Raw genomic sequence first — 20,699 nt, 5'->3', positions numbered from 1 at the left:
GCATGTTTTTGTTTGACGTATCATTTATACATCTGGCCCCAGCAGGGCTGATGATGTCACCGGTCTGAACTGCAATATTGAACACCAACACCTAATGCTCTCAAAGTCATGTAGAGAACATCCTTTCTTTAAATCTTTTAAATAACTTTAAAGACAGTGAAACATTTTCCAAGTCCCTGTGTTCATTGTTCAGTTTTCTGTTCACATTATGCCAAATATGTAATACAAAAAAAGTTTTTATATGAATATTTCTCTTTTATCTTCCTGTAAAATATAAAATATTATATAAATCTGAAAGATTTCATGTAAGTCCCTATCATAACTTTAAAAAAGCCTATTTTGCTTCCACTCATGTTTTAAATATCAGTGTATCTCCTGGTTTTAAATATCAGCATTATATCTACACTCTATACTCATGTTAGTATAGATTTTGGATTTTATTTAATAAATATATATTATTTTAGTTTAATAGTTTCATCCATTAATGTAGCTCATGTAAAAAAACACTTTGTAGTTAATTGCCATTAGTAGCAAACAGTGCTTATCCTAAAACTTACAAAAATTATCCCAATTCTCCTGATAATATCAGCTGAATTAGTTTTGACCTTAATTTCTTACATTAAGTATAACTTTCAGTTGTTTCTAATGCAATTATGCAACATTTTAATTTGCAGTCATCCAAAGCCTTCTAACCCTTTCTCTTTTTTTCAAATAGTCTTCTAATTAAACAGATTTTCTCTATTGTTTAGCCATGTTTTTGTTCTTTTATTCTAACTTAGAGTGGAATTAAATAATTTACAAACACTTTATTGACCTGTTATCAGTGACCTGGTGCAGCTGCAATTGCATTAATAGACAGCAGTGCAGGATGTACTTTCTCTCCCACAGTCACAGAGGGAATTCACTGACATGAGCTTTTTCTCAAATAATGGGTCTTTAACTAAGGAATGACCTTCATTGAGCTATAAGTGTAGCCAGTGGGAATTTGCTCAACATTGGTAGAACTTGGCAAGTCTCTGACTGCCCGCCACTCCTCCTATCCCCCTGAGTAACAGTGGTGGCCAGTAGAGATAGGTAAGCTAGATATGGATAGACTGAATACCGGACACAAAAATCTATAAGAGCGAATACAATGCAAACTATGGTGACACAGCTTTGTAGCTTCTCAGGGTCAGAAGTGATGATTTCCAATGTTAAACAGTAGTTATAGAAATTGACAAATCAATCAAGGTTTCCAAGGTCAAACTTTAAATCTGTTAAATTATTTTCTGCATTCTTCTACACATTCAAAAGGTCACGCACACAGTGCAGGTTCATACAGTGAAATTGTTTGGAGTAAAGTAGCAGAGCTTTTTACAAAAATGTCAGAAGCTGAAAGTTTAATTATTTCTCCTCTGGAGAGATTCCTCTGTTCTGTCAAGTTTATAACTACAGATTTTGTTTGCTGCTTAAACATCCCACGATATTTTCTGTAACATCACTGTGCCCATGGAAACGTTTAAAAATTTTATATTGGCAGCAGCCTCTCTAATCAATTAAGTAAATTGTTAAATAAAACACTCATGTCAATACAACAGACAATAAAGAAACAGAAAACTCGTACTGCTTGACATAATTACATACAGGGGCCAGTAGAGGTGAAGTGTGACCATGCGGGTGCAGCTCTCTAAATCTGAGAAAATAATTTGTTCAGGCAAGTGGCAGGTCGATGATTTATGCATGCATGCAGATTCAGATTTTGTCAGAGCCAATCCGAGCATCACTAATGTCTACAATTCCATTAGCCTGATAATCAAGACTAGATCAGACTAATCTTTAGCGGGTGATGTATCCATTTTGCCAGTGTCATTTTCAGTTAACAGTTTTCAAAACATTCAAAAAATATGCTGATTTAGGAGCTATCTCTGTAAATTGACTTATAACAACCAGCTGTGTCCATCTCATCCACGGTTGGCACAATGCTTTCATTAATCTTGCTAGTTAGATATGTTAGAAGATAACGCCCTCATTTCTAATCACACTCTGATTGCCTGATGGTTCCTCTAACCATGGGAAACAACCACCAGTAGACACGTCAACAGATCCAGTTGAATCACTGAAAAACTGGTCTGGAACGAAGCTAATGCATATCCTCCAATGCATATTATCCCAAAATCCAAACCAAGTGATTAATACATTTGTTCCCTTCAGATGTAACATTAATATATCCCATATTCGTATTACCTTTTTAGAAATACATCATCTTTTGAAAAAATCAAATCAGGCACTCCTGCTTACTAAATATGCTCAGATTTCATACAAATATTTTAACAATGTTTATTTGTTTACCAACGTAGTTAGTTATGTAATTATGCTGTGTTGAACTTGGGTGAATACCTACGTAGAAACCTTACTTGAACGTTTGAGGAAACTAGGCTGATTATTAAAGTTTTGTCAGGCAGTGGGCCCCTCCCATCACAGATGTTTGGTTGAATTGGGTCCATGAAACCTACAGAGGACTCAATTGCAACTTCTGCTCTGCGTCAGCCAACCTCTGTATACCCAATTACAGCACTGATAAGACCTGCACTTTCCTACTCTGTAATTACACCTCTACAGACTGCACCTACACTTTTACTGTAACCTATCTGACTTCTATAGTTGCGTTACCACCTCTTATTGGATCATAGTCAGACATCTTCAGCACAAAGTATCAACCAGTTCCATCTTCTCAAATCACACAAGCAATTTACCCAAAAAGATATGTGATGTCGCTGTCATGTTGTCCATTTTCTATCAGTCTCAATAGCATCAGAAAATATTCCTAAATACTGTATTGGCCTTAATATCAAAAGATTGCTACCCTGTCTCCCTTTAAAGGTAAAAACTAATTTTTGCACCTGTTCTCACAAATCACACAAAATATATAAATACAAAAATAAACTTTAAAATTATATACATACATATATATTTATTTTTTTTAATTGACAAAGCCTACAGGTATTTCTAGTTCTATTTTACCATCTCAAAGAGAATCAGTATTAACTGGTGGATTAGTATAGTAAACCTCTGGGAAGTAGCTGTGGAGTTAATCCAGATAATCTTTCTCTTTTCCCTCACTCTACTACTACACCACTATTCTCTTCTACAGAGAAAAACTGTTAAATGTATAATGGGGCAATTAATTTAAAAATTGAAATCGCAATATGGCCAACTGCAATATCCAAATTGCAGGAGCTGCAGTTTTTTGATAAAGGTAGAGCATGTCAACACATATTATAAATGAAACATCGGGGTGCTACAGAGATGCCATGGCTTACAAATAGTTTGGTACAGACCTAAATCACATCATCTTTTTTATATTTTTTTCCAGTGAAAATGAAATGCAAAAATTGTCATTCCCACTAAAATCATCACTTATATTGCAATATCTGTCAAAATAATTGCAATATGATTTATTGATGATGATTGCATATTGTTCAGCACTAATGTGGAAGGACATATGTCAGGAATATAAAGTTAAATGTAAGATAACCCTGTTTTTTTCAAATGCAATAGGCATAGGTGTGTGTGTGTGTGTGTTTGTTTTAATTCCAACATACTAATTAACACAACTTTGTGAGATTGCTTGAGAGGTTTTATTAATGAGGTGCTCAAGGGAATGTGGCCGATCTATGCGGCTGTTGATTAATAGGCTGCATGCCATGTGTGCAATAACAGCCCCCCACACACACACGGACAAACACATCCTGCTGTTAAGTCTCAAAGATAGCTCTTTAATCTCTGAACTTTAATCTCTTTATTACACAGAAGTTTGGTCAGATCATATATCCTCAACTTAAAGGCTGCTGATAATTTGGCCATAAATTTACAATACTAGGATTAATTAAATTTATTCAAAAACTGAGCCGAATTAAATTCTTCTATCTTCAGCCTGAGTGATGACTATTTGCCTTGCCTCGTCTTTATAATGAGTACATTTACATGCACTCTATTATGGTAAAACTTCAATAGTCGAGTCCCAAATAGCTGCCTACCCTGTTTACAGGCCTGGTGTGGGAACACATTTTGACAAATAAACACCTGCCTCGATTAAACGCCTGGTCTGGTTTTTATAGAAGTTCTTTGGATGTATAAAACCTCTTTAACCCCACCGAATCGCCCACTTTAGGTGCTTCTAAGTTGCTTAGATCGTTAATACAAATACTAATGTTTAGGATCAATATTTCAGTATGGACTTGATACACATCGTTAGATTCTAACTGTTCAATCATCAGTTCATTTAACGGAAACAACGAGCCCCAAAGTCTATTTATTATAGATTTACCAGTGTAACTGGGACAGTAGGAAAGAGATGAGGGAGAAAAAGTGCCGACTCCCGTTACCTTTGAAGCACTTGTTAAGTACGCTCGTTAAGTCTGAATGTGTCCATTCCTTGATTATTTATATTCCTTTAGTCTGTAAGGGTCCACCCATCAAAAGAATCAAAACGGCATTTCATTAAATTAATCCAAGTTGTACTGTCATGTTAAGTCCATTGCTCTCATCCTGCACCCTGTTGTCGTTTCCGTTATGTTGCTGCCTTCAAAATAATAGTACAGTGCTAGATCAATGACATTATGATGATGATGTTATCTGATCATTTCACACAGGAAATGTTATCACAAGTAATAATCATACTGTCTGAAATAAAAACTGTTTCATAGTAGCCTATTTCAGTTTTGGGCGAAAGGAATTGAAGGCCTGTGCAAATATAAGCAGGGCCAATTAAGTGATTTTAGCAAATAACAGCCTGGGCTATTAATCAAAGTTTTACGGTATTCTAGTTTTGATCATATTTGGCAAATTAACCTGCTCATTCAGGTCCATTTATACAGCATGTGATTCTAATCATTGTCTGCATCAGTGCAGATTAGTCTTTAACTCCTCCACATCTGATGTAATTTCAGTATTGACTTACCTGTGATACCTCAACAGTCGAGGAGGAACTCAGTTTTCTGGCTATATGGACGCGACTGCAATAAGTGTTATCCTCTTGTTTTTATTATTGATTAATTGTTTTGCCTGTAAAATGGTGTTCACTTAATTTTCATTTAATAAAGAGGAGCGCAGCAAATCCTCACAAAAAAGCTGGAACCTGCAAATTTGTTTGCCATTTTTGCTTGGAAGATAACGCAGATGATTAATCAATTATCAAAACAGTTGCCAGTTAATTTCCTAGGGTCCAACTAATCAACTCAACTAATTATGTCAGCTCTAATCTTCTGCATTACTAGTATCAGACTTTCAATTTCATTTCATTGTGTAGATCAAAATTTCAGAATTTATCATCAGATTATTTTGTTTAATTAATTAACTACTACATAACTTGGGGAGTTGAATTCAGGGTGCAGTTGCAAACATGGCATGTTTGAATGTATTATAATCCAGGACCGGATGTTTATATGCAACAGTATCCCAATTATAAACCATAGGTTTATACAAAACCAGGATTACATGTAAAAAATAATGATTTTCCCAAAAACCTGATCATAACCCCGGATGCTAGCATTCATGTGAACACACTCAATGACAAGGTATTAAATGTATAATGGTTGTGTATAATGGATAGGACACATGTTTTGTAGACAGCAAGCAGGATCTCATCATTTTAGGAGAAAATGCAAGACATGCAAATCACAAACTTTACATACTGCTTTAAAAGTACAGACAGTAGAAATGTTTAATGGTCACTGCTCCTGGTCATTCAGGAAGATTGATGTACAGATGCAGCTATAGATTCAAACTTTATTAATAGAGCAATTTCACCAAACACAGCTCACACAGTGATTTATAGTAAACACAAAACAGATAAAACCAGAGAAAGAACATGAGCTGCACACACACGAAGAAACAGGGCCAGAGCTTCTGTATGCTTGTACTGGCATGTGTGAGGATATTAGGAGAGTAGTACAAAATAATTTGTCTCCATGTGTCTATCCAGTCAACCTTTTAATACTGCTGAGGGGCATCGGAGTAACTGAAGTGTCTCTGCGACTGTGATTGGTAAAGTAACCTGGGTGCTATAAGAGCCCTCGTTGGCCCACTGTGTACAGTACGGCATGTTGGCAGTCAGGTTGATGTGAGCTCCAAGCCCTGAAGTGCCGTGGTTACCAGATGGCCGTGGCAACAATCTTCAGTCCTTTCACTCACCTGGCTGAGTAAAGACTTCCTCTAACCCAGTGCCCACAGGAAATGGTCTCTACAGCACGTCTGCCGTCTTTGCTTCTGCCAAGACTCTCGTTCCACTCGTGTCTCTGAAGTCTGTTTCAGAAAGGAGAAAAAAAGGGGACACTGATTTGGGCCACAGAGGCTATGAGGGACTGCTCAAAACAAGATGGCAAGATAGAAAAATTTCATGTCCCTACTTAAACTGCTGCCAGGTTGTCATCCTTATATGTGACAGACTGTTGTAGACGGAGTCATGCTGCTTTTTTATGGTTGCTCTGTAAATAGTTCATTGTCGCTGTCCAAGTTTCAGTCACCATTTCTGTGAGAGTCTCCTCAGATATGCTACTGTCCTTTTGAACGGTTTTATCATTGTTATGCTATTCAGACAAGGCTTCTTCCTTTAAAGGATTATTCAAATTCATTCTTTTGATATTTTCCATGTTTTGTGGAGCAAGACTCTTAACAAGTTAGCCCCTGGGTGTAGAGCAAAACTTGTGGCACATTCTCAGCCAATGCATAAATGCATATTATTAATGCATTTGTGTGTTTTATTGATTTATGTTGATTTATGGTTCTTGGAAGTACAGTATGTAGGAGAGGTTTTATTTGTTTGTTTTTGCTTCAAGCTAGGGTAAAAAAAAAAGTGACACTCCAGCATGACAGTGGCGCAGTGTGCAGAAATGTGTAGTCAGCTTTGGGAATGGTTTGCAGAAGAGAGCGACATTTAGTTTGTGCCTTTTCTTTTTGTGCGTTTTCTCTGCTTGTATCCCCTCATCTCCTTCCTGACAAAAGGTTACATGAAATCAAGCAACCAAGCAAAATCGGTAACACCCGAACAGAGATCCTCTCCCTTATTTGGTTTGTTTGGCTTCACAGAGCACATTATCCTCATCTAAAGGCATTTAGCATTGCTGAAAATACACTTGATCCTATGAATAGTGTATGCTAATAGCAAACCATAAGTTCAGGAATTGGCATCCTCTCTGGAAATTCCTGTTCAACACGGTTGCCACACTCCTCTAGTGGTACTAATGTAAACAATATTGTGGGATGTACTACATTTATTATTTTTTCCATCTTTCACCATATTTCAGTTCCTCCTGTTATCCGAGTGTACCCAGAGAGCCAAGCCAGGGAGCCGGGAGTTACTGCCAGCCTTCGCTGCCACGCTGAGGGCATTCCCAGTCCCCAGCTGGCCTGGCTGAAGAACGGCATGGACATCACAACCAAGCTGTCCAAACAGCTCACCCTGCAAGGTACACAGAAGTCAAGAGTTTACTGCTCACTGCATGTAAACTTCTATAGTTTTATTCCCACTACTTCTACTTCCATTATTATTTTTACTACTGCTGTTAAACCTTTACTGCTACAATTGCTCTTACAATTGCTGCTAAAACCACTGAAATAAATTTCACAATTATTGCTACTTTAAGACCATCACTACTATCACTCTTAGCAATACTGTTACTGCTAATAATAAATAACTTTTTATATGTGTACAATGGGCAATACAAGTAAGTTTAAGTCATCTATAGATTCTTAATGTTGGTAATTAGACGAATTTGGTTTATTGTCCAGCTCCAGTATCAAATATTCTCAGGCAAAGTTTTAAAGTTCCAAGTTATAATTCTTTAAATAAACCATAAAGCCAACTGCTTTTCCACAAAAACGCTGAACCAGAAATCTGTCCCAGGGCTCAGACAAACACAGAATTTGGCAGACCTGTGCCACATTCTCACTTTGAAGTCCTACCGTTTTGAATTCTCTAAACCTCCCAACTTCTTCCTAACATATTAGAGAACTGTTATGTAACAGTAATGGTAGCGTGGAAGTCGCCTTTTATTTCTTTCTGGAAGGCAAACTGTCTTTTTCTGTCTGTTCCCTCTGTTGTTCCTCAAAGCTAATGGAAGCGAGGTGCACATCAGCAATGTGCACTTTGAGGACACCGGCGCTTATACCTGCATCGCCAAAAATGAGGCTGGGGTAGATGAGGACATCTCTTCACTATTTGTGGAGGACTCTGCACGCAAAACCTGTATGTATTAGTCATGATGTCGGTCTCTGTTTTTATTCAAGGGGTAATGGCGCCATGCAAATGGAGCTCTTAATAATTTATACTGTCAGTTCTTAATAGTTTATATCCTGTGATAGAATGATAGCGCCTTTGTGAGGGAAGTAATGGTGATACTATCTATAATCTCTTCGTCTCCTGGTTTGGAAGCAGGAACAATTGTTCATGTACCCCTCCATCCACTCAGGAAGACATAAATTCAGATTTTATCTCCTCCATGCTGGGCTACACTGGGGCTGCAACTACTAAAAAATGCTTCATTAGTGCCAAAACAATAGGTTGATTAATTGATTTGTTAGTCAACAGAAAATACATTTCATATAAAAAATGCCAAACATTCACTGTTTGTTGCCTCTCAAATGTGAAGATTGTAAATTGAATATCTTTTGGTTTTGGCCTGTTAATAAGACAAAAGAGGCATCTGAAGATGTCACCCTGGGCTCTGGCAAATTGTACATTTTTCGGACATCTCTTCCTTACACAATTTATTGATTTATCATAAAAATAATGGACAGATTAATTGATTGTGAAAATGAAAAGTAGCAGCCGTAATGTTCATTATCAATTAATCGCTCTTAGTTTTCAATTAAATAATCATTTAGTCTATAACATCGTCATAAAGAAGTCAAAAATACCCTGAGCCTAAGGTTCATCTTCAGAATGCATATTTCTCTTACAAACAGTTCAAAAAGATATTCCATTTTCAATTATATAAATCCGAGAAAAATATCAAATCTTTTAGGGTGAAAACACTCGTAAAATATTATTGATTATCAAAATTGTCAGTTACTTTTGTGTCAGTTGATTAATTGACAAATTGTTAAATACTACCGTCTCCAAACTTTCCTCTCAATCATCCACATCAGTGATTTTTGGCACGCATACTAATTGATTAAGGTGTTATTTGGCAATAGTCGCCCACTGTCAATATGTAACTGTGTAACATTAGGGTTGTGACACGAGTAACCTTATTCAAATGTGGAAGCTTTTTTTGACACAAACAATCTCCTCTTCAACCCTCTCTTGAATAGAGTCTCACACGGTAATTAACTTTGACCTTCTCTGAAATGTCAGAATATGTCTTTGGGGTTCAATACCAGTTGTTAGTTTTCGGTACGTTCCTGTGGGTAATTAGGGTTCCCAAACAGCACACTTAGGAACTTTGCAGTCGAGTCACACATCTCACATGTACACAGTCCCACACCCCTGCCAGACCTGACGTGCTTAGATGTCGTCCCCGTGGTACAACTTCCTCCACCCAGCCTGTCACACATCAGAGGATCATGCTCGGCGAGGTCAGAAGTCACTCGTGTGCTTTGAAGCTTTTGAAGCTCTACCCTGGGCCAAAATGGTACTAGGAGTTGGATATTGCAGACCCTTCTTAGAGTGAGCAACCCCACAGGACAGGAGTTCAAAGGAATGTCAGCAGAGAACCTGACGTGGCTGCACTACCACATTATGAAGGGTAGAGAGAAAAAAAAACAGACTTTACTACACTGTTGTAGTCTGGCGACTATATCTCACTGACTGCATACTTGACCCACTCTAGTTTTCCTATGAGAATGCCACCTTTATTCAGAAACTAGCTAAGTGAGCAATGGAAGCTGACTGTCTATTAGTGAGGTATGTTGAGCCTAAAGCAGTTTTCAGTGTCAAGAAGGTGGCTCTCTTTGAACCTGGCTAGATCACCATGGTAACTTATACTGCACACCAAACCTGCTCTGGAGGAGGTTTTGGTCAGAGTTTCGGACTTAAATCCGCTGTAAATACCCGCCCTTTCATTAATTCTTTTCTTGACAATATTCTCTGTGAGAATCATAGATTCTTAGCTGAAGAAATATGTTAAATGTGCAAACCTGTTAAGCCGTACATTAGTAATGCCACCAAATCTAGGGGTGTAATTACAATTCATAGTTTTCACGTGATGTCATGCTCCAAGGCAAACACACCCTTGGAGGGCAAAAAACTACGTTATTTTCTATATAGAGTTTTTTGTTTTTCACATCCCAAACAGACAGCATAATTAACACATCAAGGTCAAAAGTACATATAACTGTCACTACTTTTATATGCTTTCATATACTCGGCAGCGGTGTAAGGTGAGGAATTCTCCACAAGGTAAACGTAAACATCACCAAAGTCGAGCTGTGGCAGGGACCTGCCGGTTTTTAACGGCAGAAATATGATAGTGGGTACTGTATGTGGATCGTAAGTGGCCAACACTTGCAGTTTGTGTCCATATTTTTCTTTTTCCGGAGTTGAGAGGTGATCCCAAGTCCAGGAGTCCAGTGTGAACTGCTATCTTGGTGAGTTGTTCTGCCCTCCAGGTCACCGCGCATGTCAAGTGAACCGAAACACGTGTTGGTTTTTTTCCCCACGTGAACCAATTTTTTTCCTGTTTGCTCCAGGTAATATTAACACTTTAAATTTTACACAGCATAGTCTGTTTTACAATGCTGATAATGCAGCTAATATAACACCAATTCGAAAATTTGTCTATTGGTATTTATCACAGATAATATTAAATCAATAAAATTAACCAAAAACTTAAGTGATTTCCATGTCTCCTTCATAATGGGACAGTGTCAGACATAAATAAACTTGACAATACTGCTTAAATATCCAGTTTAATGTTTAAGAGCTCTACAATGTGTGTAATCTCCATCACACTGTAGTAGGCAGCACGCGATTCGTCCATTTTGTGTGGAATGGAGTAGAGACGAGTGATGCCTGTTGAAGAAAACCAGGGTTAACAAAGATTGAAAACCACCGTTGTGATACCCATTATCTCTGTTGTTTTAGGTTTTGTCAAGCCAGCTAGTGCAATGAAAGCCTGGCTATGTCAGACTTGCTTGTAGTACACCCCTCTGGATTGGCTGTCTCTGTAATCCTGAGGCTAATGTAGGATTGAGCTCTCAACTTCAGCAGCAGTTTGGAATAATTTTTTGTCTGGCCTTATTTGTGTGTGCTGGTTGTCTGATTATTAATGGTTCTTGTTCCTAGGTCTCCCATGAAATGGAGATCACAATCTCAGTGGGACTACCTGGTTAACAATGGCAGTGAAGAAACAAACATGTTAACTTAATACAGCTGTGTGCCATTGTTAATTATTATTTAACAACAATGGGGGTCTATGGCACAGATGAATAGGTTATCTGGCTTTATATACATAGATGATATTTGTTAGTAGGATTGTTGGTTTTGATCTTTTCATGTGATTCATTAAAAATAAAAAAAGTATAGAATATCCCGATGAGTAGAAATGCAAACAAGTGAAGTCTGGATAAACGTACCTACTATATGTGAACTGTGTAAAAATTGTCTTTGGTCTCACCCTGGAAAATGTAAACACAAACACATCGACAAGATAAAAACATCACATTAGCACAACAAGAGACTAATTTCAGGTCAGTGTGATTTAAGTTAATTCATAGTTGTTTCAAGGAAGTTTCACTTTGCCTGCCTCCAGTAATTATGTCAAGAATAGAACATGATGATAAATTAACAGTAACAAAGAATGAACTTGGTTAAGTGAAAACCAGACATGTTTCATGTATTCACACCACTCTACCTGCTCTGTCTTCTTCACATAGAAATAATTAGGTATCTGGGATAACAGAGAGGGACAGAAAGAGGAATGTTAGAGATTGTTCATCTTTACAAGTGTAATTAGTTTAATAGTCACAAAAGGTCAAGTCAGACCTATTTGACTAAGTGCTACAGTAGTCTAAATTGCTTTTAACATGGGTCCATCCCAAAGTACTTTACAGCTAACAACTGTGTGTGTGTGTGTGTGGGCGGGGCTGGTGACAAAGAAAGTAGATTGTAAACTATTTTATAAATTGTGTCCAGTCAGAGTTTTTAGTGTTCTGCTTGAAGAAAAATGCTCTCAAATGTTTAACATTATTTGTTCAATGTTTGAAATAGCTATACATTTATTAATAATTTTTAGGGAAATATTTGATCCAATGAACTTCAGATGTGTGAAGGTAGGGGAAAAAAAACAACTAGATTAATTTTTTTCTCATACTGTATATAGGATCCCATAAATCTGAGTGGTAAGGAAAGAAACTGACTGATATGAGTGCAGCCTTGTTTATGGCTTTGCAACTGCTCATATAAGGAGGTGAAACAAACAAAACTCATTAAATCTGTGACAACGCTGCAGGTTAGAGTTTTGACCCTGTCGTCATTTGCATTATCTTGGCATTTGATTAGCCACCAGAGATGGACAGAGTTTATTTCTCTCCAATAGGGGAGCAGTTGCGTGATATTTTCCAGGAAAGCTGCCAGCTGCCGTCAATACGTCAGTATTTAAGGCCAGAACAGAACAATGAGGAGAGCCTGAGCTGCTCATGTGTATTGTGATGTTCAGGGTTAACACAGTAGACCTAATCAGGCACCAGTGTCATTGTATTCTGCAGCTGTTTTCACCTGAGTGATTCCTGTTAGTGGATATTAATATGTTTAACAAGCAGCTGTTATTACAAAAATATTAATAATAGAAAAAAACACAATTGAATTGCCACTCGGTACATTATGGTTAGTGCAAATAGATGATCTTGCAATAAATGTTTAGAGCATGCAGGGCCGTTCATTTAGCTGTAGTTGTTGGGTGTGTAACTTTAATGGCAGAATCCCCATCTGCACTTTGCACACACACTGCTGCTCCATCCTCGCATGAGATGCTGGCATACTCATTCATAGAATATCTGAGGCACTGCCACCAGTGACTCGCACACTCACATATTTTTCCCAGACTTAATGTAGTTGTGTTTTTTCACAAATTCAAAAATGTAATTCTATTTGATAACGTTTACAAAAATTAACTATTCCGTTAACGGATGCAAAAGTATTCCACACATTTAAAAGTGATGATTCACGTCCAAATCTCAAAATAAAATACATGAAAGTCGTTTCCCTTTTTACTAACCCCAGTCCCACCAACAAGAACAATTCAGCCAGACAAAAACAAATGTAGACATGTTCAAGTTCATAATTACAAATGAGACATTATAGAAAATAAGAGAAAAAATTTATTGAGTAAAGTCTATCTGCTTTTGTTTTTAAAAAGAAAGGTTACAAGTAGTTGATGGATATCATATAATTTCATTATCCATCTGTTAATGGAATACAAAATTAATCTTTAATTTAATTTATTACCAAACCAAAGTTCTTCTTTGTCAAAGTAACTTGAAGATTCTGTACCTGGTCACCTGTTAATTAATCTCTGCCTTTTTTCTAATGCAGTTTAGTCTGGATCAGCACTCAGGTTTTCCAGTAACAGTGCTATGATCACACACCATATGTATGCTTTGAAGTATACTTTCTTAAGTATGGAATCATCTAAGGCTACAGTCTATTGCTAGTCCTGACCTCCCCATCATTTGGTAAATTTCCTGCCATTAGCCTTTCATTTCCATGGGCTACCTTCCTGGAAATGGCACCTAGCCTTGATGAGGCAGAGGTAACCTGCATTTGTAAAACCTCAGTGGGGAAGCAGATGCCCAACGCAGCCAATGCATTTGAAATTACATTAGAATTAACTTGTATATTAGCAATGCTGTTCACTGACAGAGCCAGACACATTAGCAGTTAGGCAAGCTGGCCAGACTACACCTGATCTGGATATCATCCTTCTGTTTCATTACCATATACCTTGTTTCACTCAGCGTGTTTACAAGCGCGTAAGTGATTCCTTAAACATCATGTAAAAGAGAAACCTGGTTTCTGTAATCAGCAAAGGGGGTTAGGTAAACTGATGTACCCAGTTAGATTTCTCCTGGAGAATGCAGATATTTGGTCATACAGTAATCGGGTTTCTAAACAGCTTTTACAAGTACAGCTGTGTACTTGTGAGAGGAGAGATTTTGATACCAGTGACAATACTGTTCCTGTGTTTTCGTACCAATGCTGCAGTAAGAAAAGTAAAATAGGATTTTTACAAACATATTTTAATTTAACAATGTTAAACTTCTTAACATAAGAACTTTGCTAATTTTAGACTTTTTTATATTGAGATTATAAGTAGATAATAAGTATTTTTTGATCAAAGAATAAATAAACAAGACTAAAAATATTACAAAGGCTTATGACAACTTGCTTGTTACAATAATAATAATAATCTTTATTTGTAGAGCACTTTTCAAAAACAAGTTACAAAGTGCTTTAACAAGTGTAAAGACAATAATACCCAAGAGACAATAATACAAAAACAATACAAGATAAAAGCATGAAAACATTGAAAAGACTAAAATACACGTTTAAGATAAATATAAAATTAGTAAAATAGAATAAAATAAAAGGGATAAAATAAAGTCAAATAAGATCGGGAAAGGCTCTCCTATAAAAGTATGTTTTAAGAAGGGACTTAAAAGAGTTCACTGACTCAGCTGACCTGATTTCCTCGGGCAGGCTGTTCCAGAGCCTCGGGGCCCTGACAGCAAACGCTCTGTCCCCTTTAGTTTTCAGTCGAGACTCAGATAGCAGACCTCTGCCCGAGGATCTCAAGGTACGTGCTGGTGTGTATGGGACTAAAAGTTCAGAAATATAACAAGGAACAATACATAGACAAGCACCTGCTAATCATGTGGCATTGTTCACAAGCCTGTGTACTTCGTGTGTAGGGGCAGATGAGAGCAAATCATCCCTGACTGACACCTAAATATTTTCTTTGAAAACTTCACAACATAATGGTAACACTTATAGACATTACTATACTGTAATGTTGTTGCGAGAAAAGGCACCACAGGCACCACTTTTTTTCCTTTAGTTTCTTCAGAATCTGTCTACTTCATATCTTAATATACTTCCCCATCATTCATGTGCTTAATTGCTTCTTGTGGACGACGTGTATAACCACTCCAAGATAGGGATGCAGGATAGGTAGGATAACTATCACACACACGGCAAAAAAAATATTTTAATAAGTTTTGATATGACCACTTTTACTCATCAACTTTTTTGCTTAATGCTCTGAACATATTTTGGCCAGTATCTCAAATGCAATGAGATAAATTAACCCTAGTACTTGAATGAATAGGTAAATGATGTTATTCTAAAATCTGTATTAGTTATAGTCTGTCAATATTCACTGTGCAACCTGCTGTACATGCTTCAGATGCAGGAAATCCAATTAAGATGGAAATGTATGCATATATGTTTGCCATTTCTCATTCATTAAAGTTATTAGTGTGCAAGCTATTGACCAATCAACACTGCAAACATTTAATCAAGTCATATTTAGAACTTCCCCACTTGTGTCACAGTCATGTTAGAATCCGCATTTAATCTTTTAAGTACAACAAGAGATTAGCTCCATATGGAATCTTGTTTTTGCCCTTTACATCAGCATCTGGTTTAACATCCTGGCTGACTTTAACTACACCAAACAAAAACATATCTAAACTAAATCATGTCCAGCATAATATCCAAGTTTAAGCATTTCAAAGCTGACCCCCAAAATCATCCATTTCTGATATCATCTCTAGTAACATCTAAACATTGACTTGGATCATGATCAGTATAAACTATTGGCATTTAATCATAATAACACAAGACCCAAAACACAGATGTCCTTGTTCCCCATTTTGTTTTCAAGCATTGGTCCTTCTGGTTTTCCAGCTTTTGCAATAAGCATTCACAAGAACTGAATTAAGTGTCTTCAGGCACAGGGAAGATATGCACATTATTAAAACAGGTGGCATTTGCCTTTAAGTAGCAGATCAAGGACACTTTCAACCAAGAGTTCCATACTCTGATCCCACAGAAGTTGAGATGCTGGTGGGCATGTTGTGGTGCCAGATTACCCTTGATCTAATACCATTGATCTGAAACAGACAGATTCAAATGACACTTTATGATTATACTTGAAAATCTGACTTTGTGGAAAGTAATGATCTCATTCTGTGAAATCATTGTGTTTATGACCTGCCTTCGGCAGGAGAAAGAGCTGAATAACTAACTAAGTCAGTTGTCAAAAGGCTGAATAAGGTATTAAGCAGGAGATGAACTGAAAAACATGATTTGATGAGTGAGGCATGAATGATCTTCTTTAGATGAATTCACCACCGATAAGCTTGAAGGTCAAAACCTTCTCTTCACAGGCGCAGCACTAAAGTGAATTGTTTTTTTCTGAAATTTACCAAGCGCTTCATTGTTGGAAAACCTGAGCAGTCACTATTGAGATCTCTTTAACAGAGTCTGTCACCAGCAGGCAGAGCACCATCCATCTCTGACAGTCTGCCGCTAAACTGGCATAAATATCTGCCCTTCACAATGTGCCAATTATTTCTGCAATGTCAGAGGATCTGCGAGGCTCAGAACGAGTGTTTGTTGCTTTAGTCTCTCCAGTTTATGTCTCTACATGATGCTTATATCAGGGGCCTGCAGAGTACTGAATAGCATCTCAAGCAGATGCCCCTTTGCCCTCTGTAGTTGAAGTGCCATTCTGGACCAAATATAGAAATAATAATCAATCAGAATTTAAACAATTATTGTGAAAGTAAATCTGCCAGTTCAACACCTTTTCTTACTTCCTTACTGTCTTTGTGCATGAATTATCTCAACTAACTTAATTTAAGTTAATTAAGTTAATTATCTCAATTAACTATCTATAAGTTATTCTATTCGGGCGGCACGGTGATGCAGTGGTTAGCACTGTCGCCTCATAGAAAGAAGGTCGTGGGTTCAAACCCTGGTTTCCCCGGCCTTTCTGTGTGGAGTTTGCATGTTCTCCCCGTGTCTGCGTGGGTTGGACTGGCGACCTGTCCAGGGTGTACCCCGCCTTGCGCCCGATGACGATGGATGGAAGTTATTCTATTCTTATTTTGTAGGTGATGTACTGAGCAGTTACTGTTTACGGTGTATGTTGTCTGAGACTAAGGTTTCACTGTATGGCCATCTGATACTTTCTTGTTAGAAAGGTATTTAGCATAGAGGACACAATGTGGCAGCAGCACCGGTATTGTATTTGTGGCCATTGTCCTGTAACAGTTACTGTTGAACCCTTACAAATAATTAAAGTTTGTCAGTGCTTATATTGCTAATGAATGACTTTACCACAATACATTAGATATCTCGGCACCCATATTTGCTGACACACTCTAATAAGCTTATAGTTGACTGGTTAGCTAAGGTTAAGTTGCCCTCTAAAAAGAGATAACAAAGGCAGAGAGACAAACAAGCTGATGGAGGTAGTGAAAAGTTTCTTCTGCACTTTAAAACCCTTTGTTTCAAAGAAGCAGCTGCCCAGCAGCTTATAGTAAAGTATTTAACCACCAGTTTACTTAAGCGGCAGTAAGTGCATTTGACTCTGTTTTTTAAATTGGACTATAAAACTAACATTTGGGTTAATCTTCCCTACATTATAGCCTATTTTGTAAATTAGGTTAATATGTAAGATAACAGTATATGTACACTGAGGTAATGAGTATCAGGTTGAGGAGTGAGAACAGTACTGCCCATCACAATGTCATGTGCATTCCTGCTTCGTATCCTGCTCTGGTCTCTACTCAAGACTGCAGTATGTGCTCTTTACTTTACTCTATATTCTGCTTTCTTCGCACAAAGCTTCATGACTCACTGTAAAGGTCCATTAAGTAATGTATGACCTCCACATACATCAAGCAGGAAAAGAAAGTCTTGAAAATATAGTGGGCTGAAAAGTGTTTTGAATGTTGCACTGCAAAACATCTCCACTCAGTCACGAGTCAGTTACTTAGTCTTAAAATCCCACATACAAATACAGTGTTATTTTCTTGATCATAAATGTAGATCTGATTATGTCTTGTGTCAAGATACTGAGACTAATTTCTTGTAACAAGGAAAATGCTGTGGGATTGTTTAATTCTATTGGCATGCTGATCTTGACTCACTGTTACTGATGAACAACCCTCTCACCTTCATCAATGACAAATCATTTCATTCTAATCAATTTCAAACTTTTATTGTCTCTATTTTATCTTGGCTCTATACTCTTTTCTGTGCTCTCTAACTTACTTTACCTTCTGCATACTTCATTGTCCTTGCTTTACAGTATTTCTCAACCATATATTGATGTTCAGCAGTTTGTAGACTTTTGTTCCAATCAAACACGCCACTGTTGATTTCACAGATTCAAGCATAGAGGAATATCTAATCAGTGAAATCCACTGGTGAAGTGATTGGTTGGAACAAAGCCCTGCAATCTCCTGGGCCTTCATGGCACACAGATGAGAATCACCACTCCACACAAAAGTCTTCACAAAGCCGGATTTTTTCAGTGTAGACCACCATGCTGTCTGCTCCATATCCTCTGAATAGAGGATATGGAGATGAGCATGTGCCCAAATTGCATCCATGTTTCCATCTGGGGTGTCCCTCCCCATCACAGTGGGTTTTCACACAGTGTTGGACACGCTGTCAGCAACAAGGAGCTCTAACCAGGCGGTGACGCCATCCACAGTGTCAGCAGCCTACTGCCTGTCGACTGAGTTTCATGCTAAAGGCTTTGTGAAATGAATGCTGTAAATCCAATGGAAAGTTTAAATGCCTTTAAGCCCTGGTTACAACATGGGAGCTTATGAATATTTCTGATGATGCGTTTTGTAAAAGAGTGTTGTAGTTATATACTAATGATAAGAAAACTGAATACTTTTTAAATAAGTAATCAATTCAAAATATAAGTAACCTACAGGACAGGAAGCAAGAGCCCAGAAACAACCAAAATGTTTAACTACTAATTTATTGATTTATTTTACATTAGATTAAACAATGTATGTCAAACTGAACTGACTAAAAGGTTAGATAGATTCAGTCACCCAAACCAATGTACAAACTTTATACTTTACAAATCATTGTAAATCTGGTACGATGAAATAGATAAAACTTGACCTTTTCCATCACTCTAGGTGTTTCATATTCATCTCTCCATTGCAGTTATTGCAGGGTTTTTTTCTTAGAGAATGGGTTTTTTTCTCGCTTAGATGTTTCGAGCTCTTGCCAGAAAGTAGTAGTTGTATATTTTTTATTTTTTCCTCCAAGGATTGAGTCTTGTGAATACTTTTCTTCTTAAAAAGATGATACAGCCTTCAGTCCTCCACAGGCTTCCAGCTCTAATTCTAGTGCAGTCAGTCAGTCCGGTTATTTTGAAAGCTTCCTCACTCTACCTGACTGTAAGTGTTACTGCCAGGGACTTACTGTTGCAGTTAGCCCTCAATTTTTATGTGCCCTCAAATATATGCAGCACAGAGTTGCTAAAAGCAATGAAAAAAATCGTAGGAATTTGCTGGCTGAAGAATGGATAGGTAAGATATATAAAGCTGAAAAGTTCTTGCTCTGTCAGAAGCGGGTCATGACTGTGTGTAGTGCAGAGTGAAAAAGTCAAGTTAGAAGCACTGAAACTGTTATTTTCTCATCAGTATTCTCTTTAACACTAGAAAGGCCAAGCCATCAGCAGTTGGTAGCTGCTATGAATTAGACATTAAATCTCTCAGCAGTTAAATGACCCTTCATGACTTTTCCTCAACGTTATAAACAGTCATTCTTACATTTTACAAATCATGCAAGAAAGACACACCCTGTAATTCTACTTGCCTTCAAAGAGTTACAATTTCACAACCTTCTCTTTGTCCTCCTAAAACTCACTCGATACCTTAACTCCTAGCATTGGATGTAAAGTATTCTACTATCCATTTGTAAAGTATTCAGCCAAAGACAAGCCTGGTGTATTTTACTCAGTATCTACAAATCCTATAAAAAGACCAAAACTGAGTTGATCCTCCTAAGGGTCCATGCAGCTAAAGCCTGATATGTCTCATTTATCTGTGCCATAGCGCCATTATTTAAAAATACACTGCTCAAAAAATAAAGGGAACACTATAATAACACATCCGAGATCTGAATGAATGAAATAATCTCATTAAATACTCCTTTCTTTACATAGTTGAATGTGCTGACAACAAAATCACATAAAAATTATCAATGGAAATCAAATTTATCAACCCATGGAGGTCTGGATTTGGAGTCACACTTAAAATCAAAGTGGAAAAACCACACTACAGGCCGATCCAACTTTCATGTAATGTCCTTAAAACAAGTCAAAATGAGTCTCAGTAGTGTGTGTGGCCTCCACGTGCCTGTATGACCTCCCTACAACGCCTGGGCATGCTCCTGATGAGGTGGCGGATGGTCTCCTGAGGGATCTCCTCCCAGACCTGGACTAAAGCATCCGCCAACTCCTGGACAGTCTGCGGTGCAACGTGTCGTTGGTGGATGGAGCGAGACATGATGTCCCAGATGTGCTCAACTGGATTCAGGTCTGGGGAACGGGCGGGCCAGTCCATAGCATCAATGCCTTCCTCTTGCAGGAACTGCTGACACACTCCAGCCACATGAGGTCTAGCATTGTCTTGCATTAGGAGGAACCCAGGGCCAACCGCACCAGCATATGGTCTCACAA

The 20,699-nt window shown here is 37.6% G+C and overlaps 1 protein-coding gene across 1 annotated transcript in view; it reads left to right on the top strand.

Moving 5' to 3' along the window:
• fstl5 (follistatin-like 5) overlaps positions 1 to 20,699 on the top strand; it is a 100,190-nt gene that overhangs the window by 51,344 nt on the left and 28,147 nt on the right. The window contains exons 6-7 of the mRNA XM_046030004.1: positions 7,284 to 7,445; positions 8,090 to 8,224. Of these exons, the coding sequence (XP_045885960.1) occupies positions 7,284 to 7,445; positions 8,090 to 8,224 (297 nt within the window). The remainder of the gene's footprint in view (positions 1 to 7,283; positions 7,446 to 8,089; positions 8,225 to 20,699) is intronic.

Source organism: Micropterus dolomieu, linkage group LG19, assembly GCF_021292245.1.
Source record: "Micropterus dolomieu isolate WLL.071019.BEF.003 ecotype Adirondacks linkage group LG19, ASM2129224v1, whole genome shotgun sequence".
NCBI classification, from domain to species: domain Eukaryota; kingdom Metazoa; phylum Chordata; class Actinopteri; order Centrarchiformes; family Centrarchidae; genus Micropterus; species Micropterus dolomieu.
The sequence above is the reverse complement of the archived record's forward strand: the minus strand, read 5'-3'. Positions and strand labels throughout refer to the sequence as shown.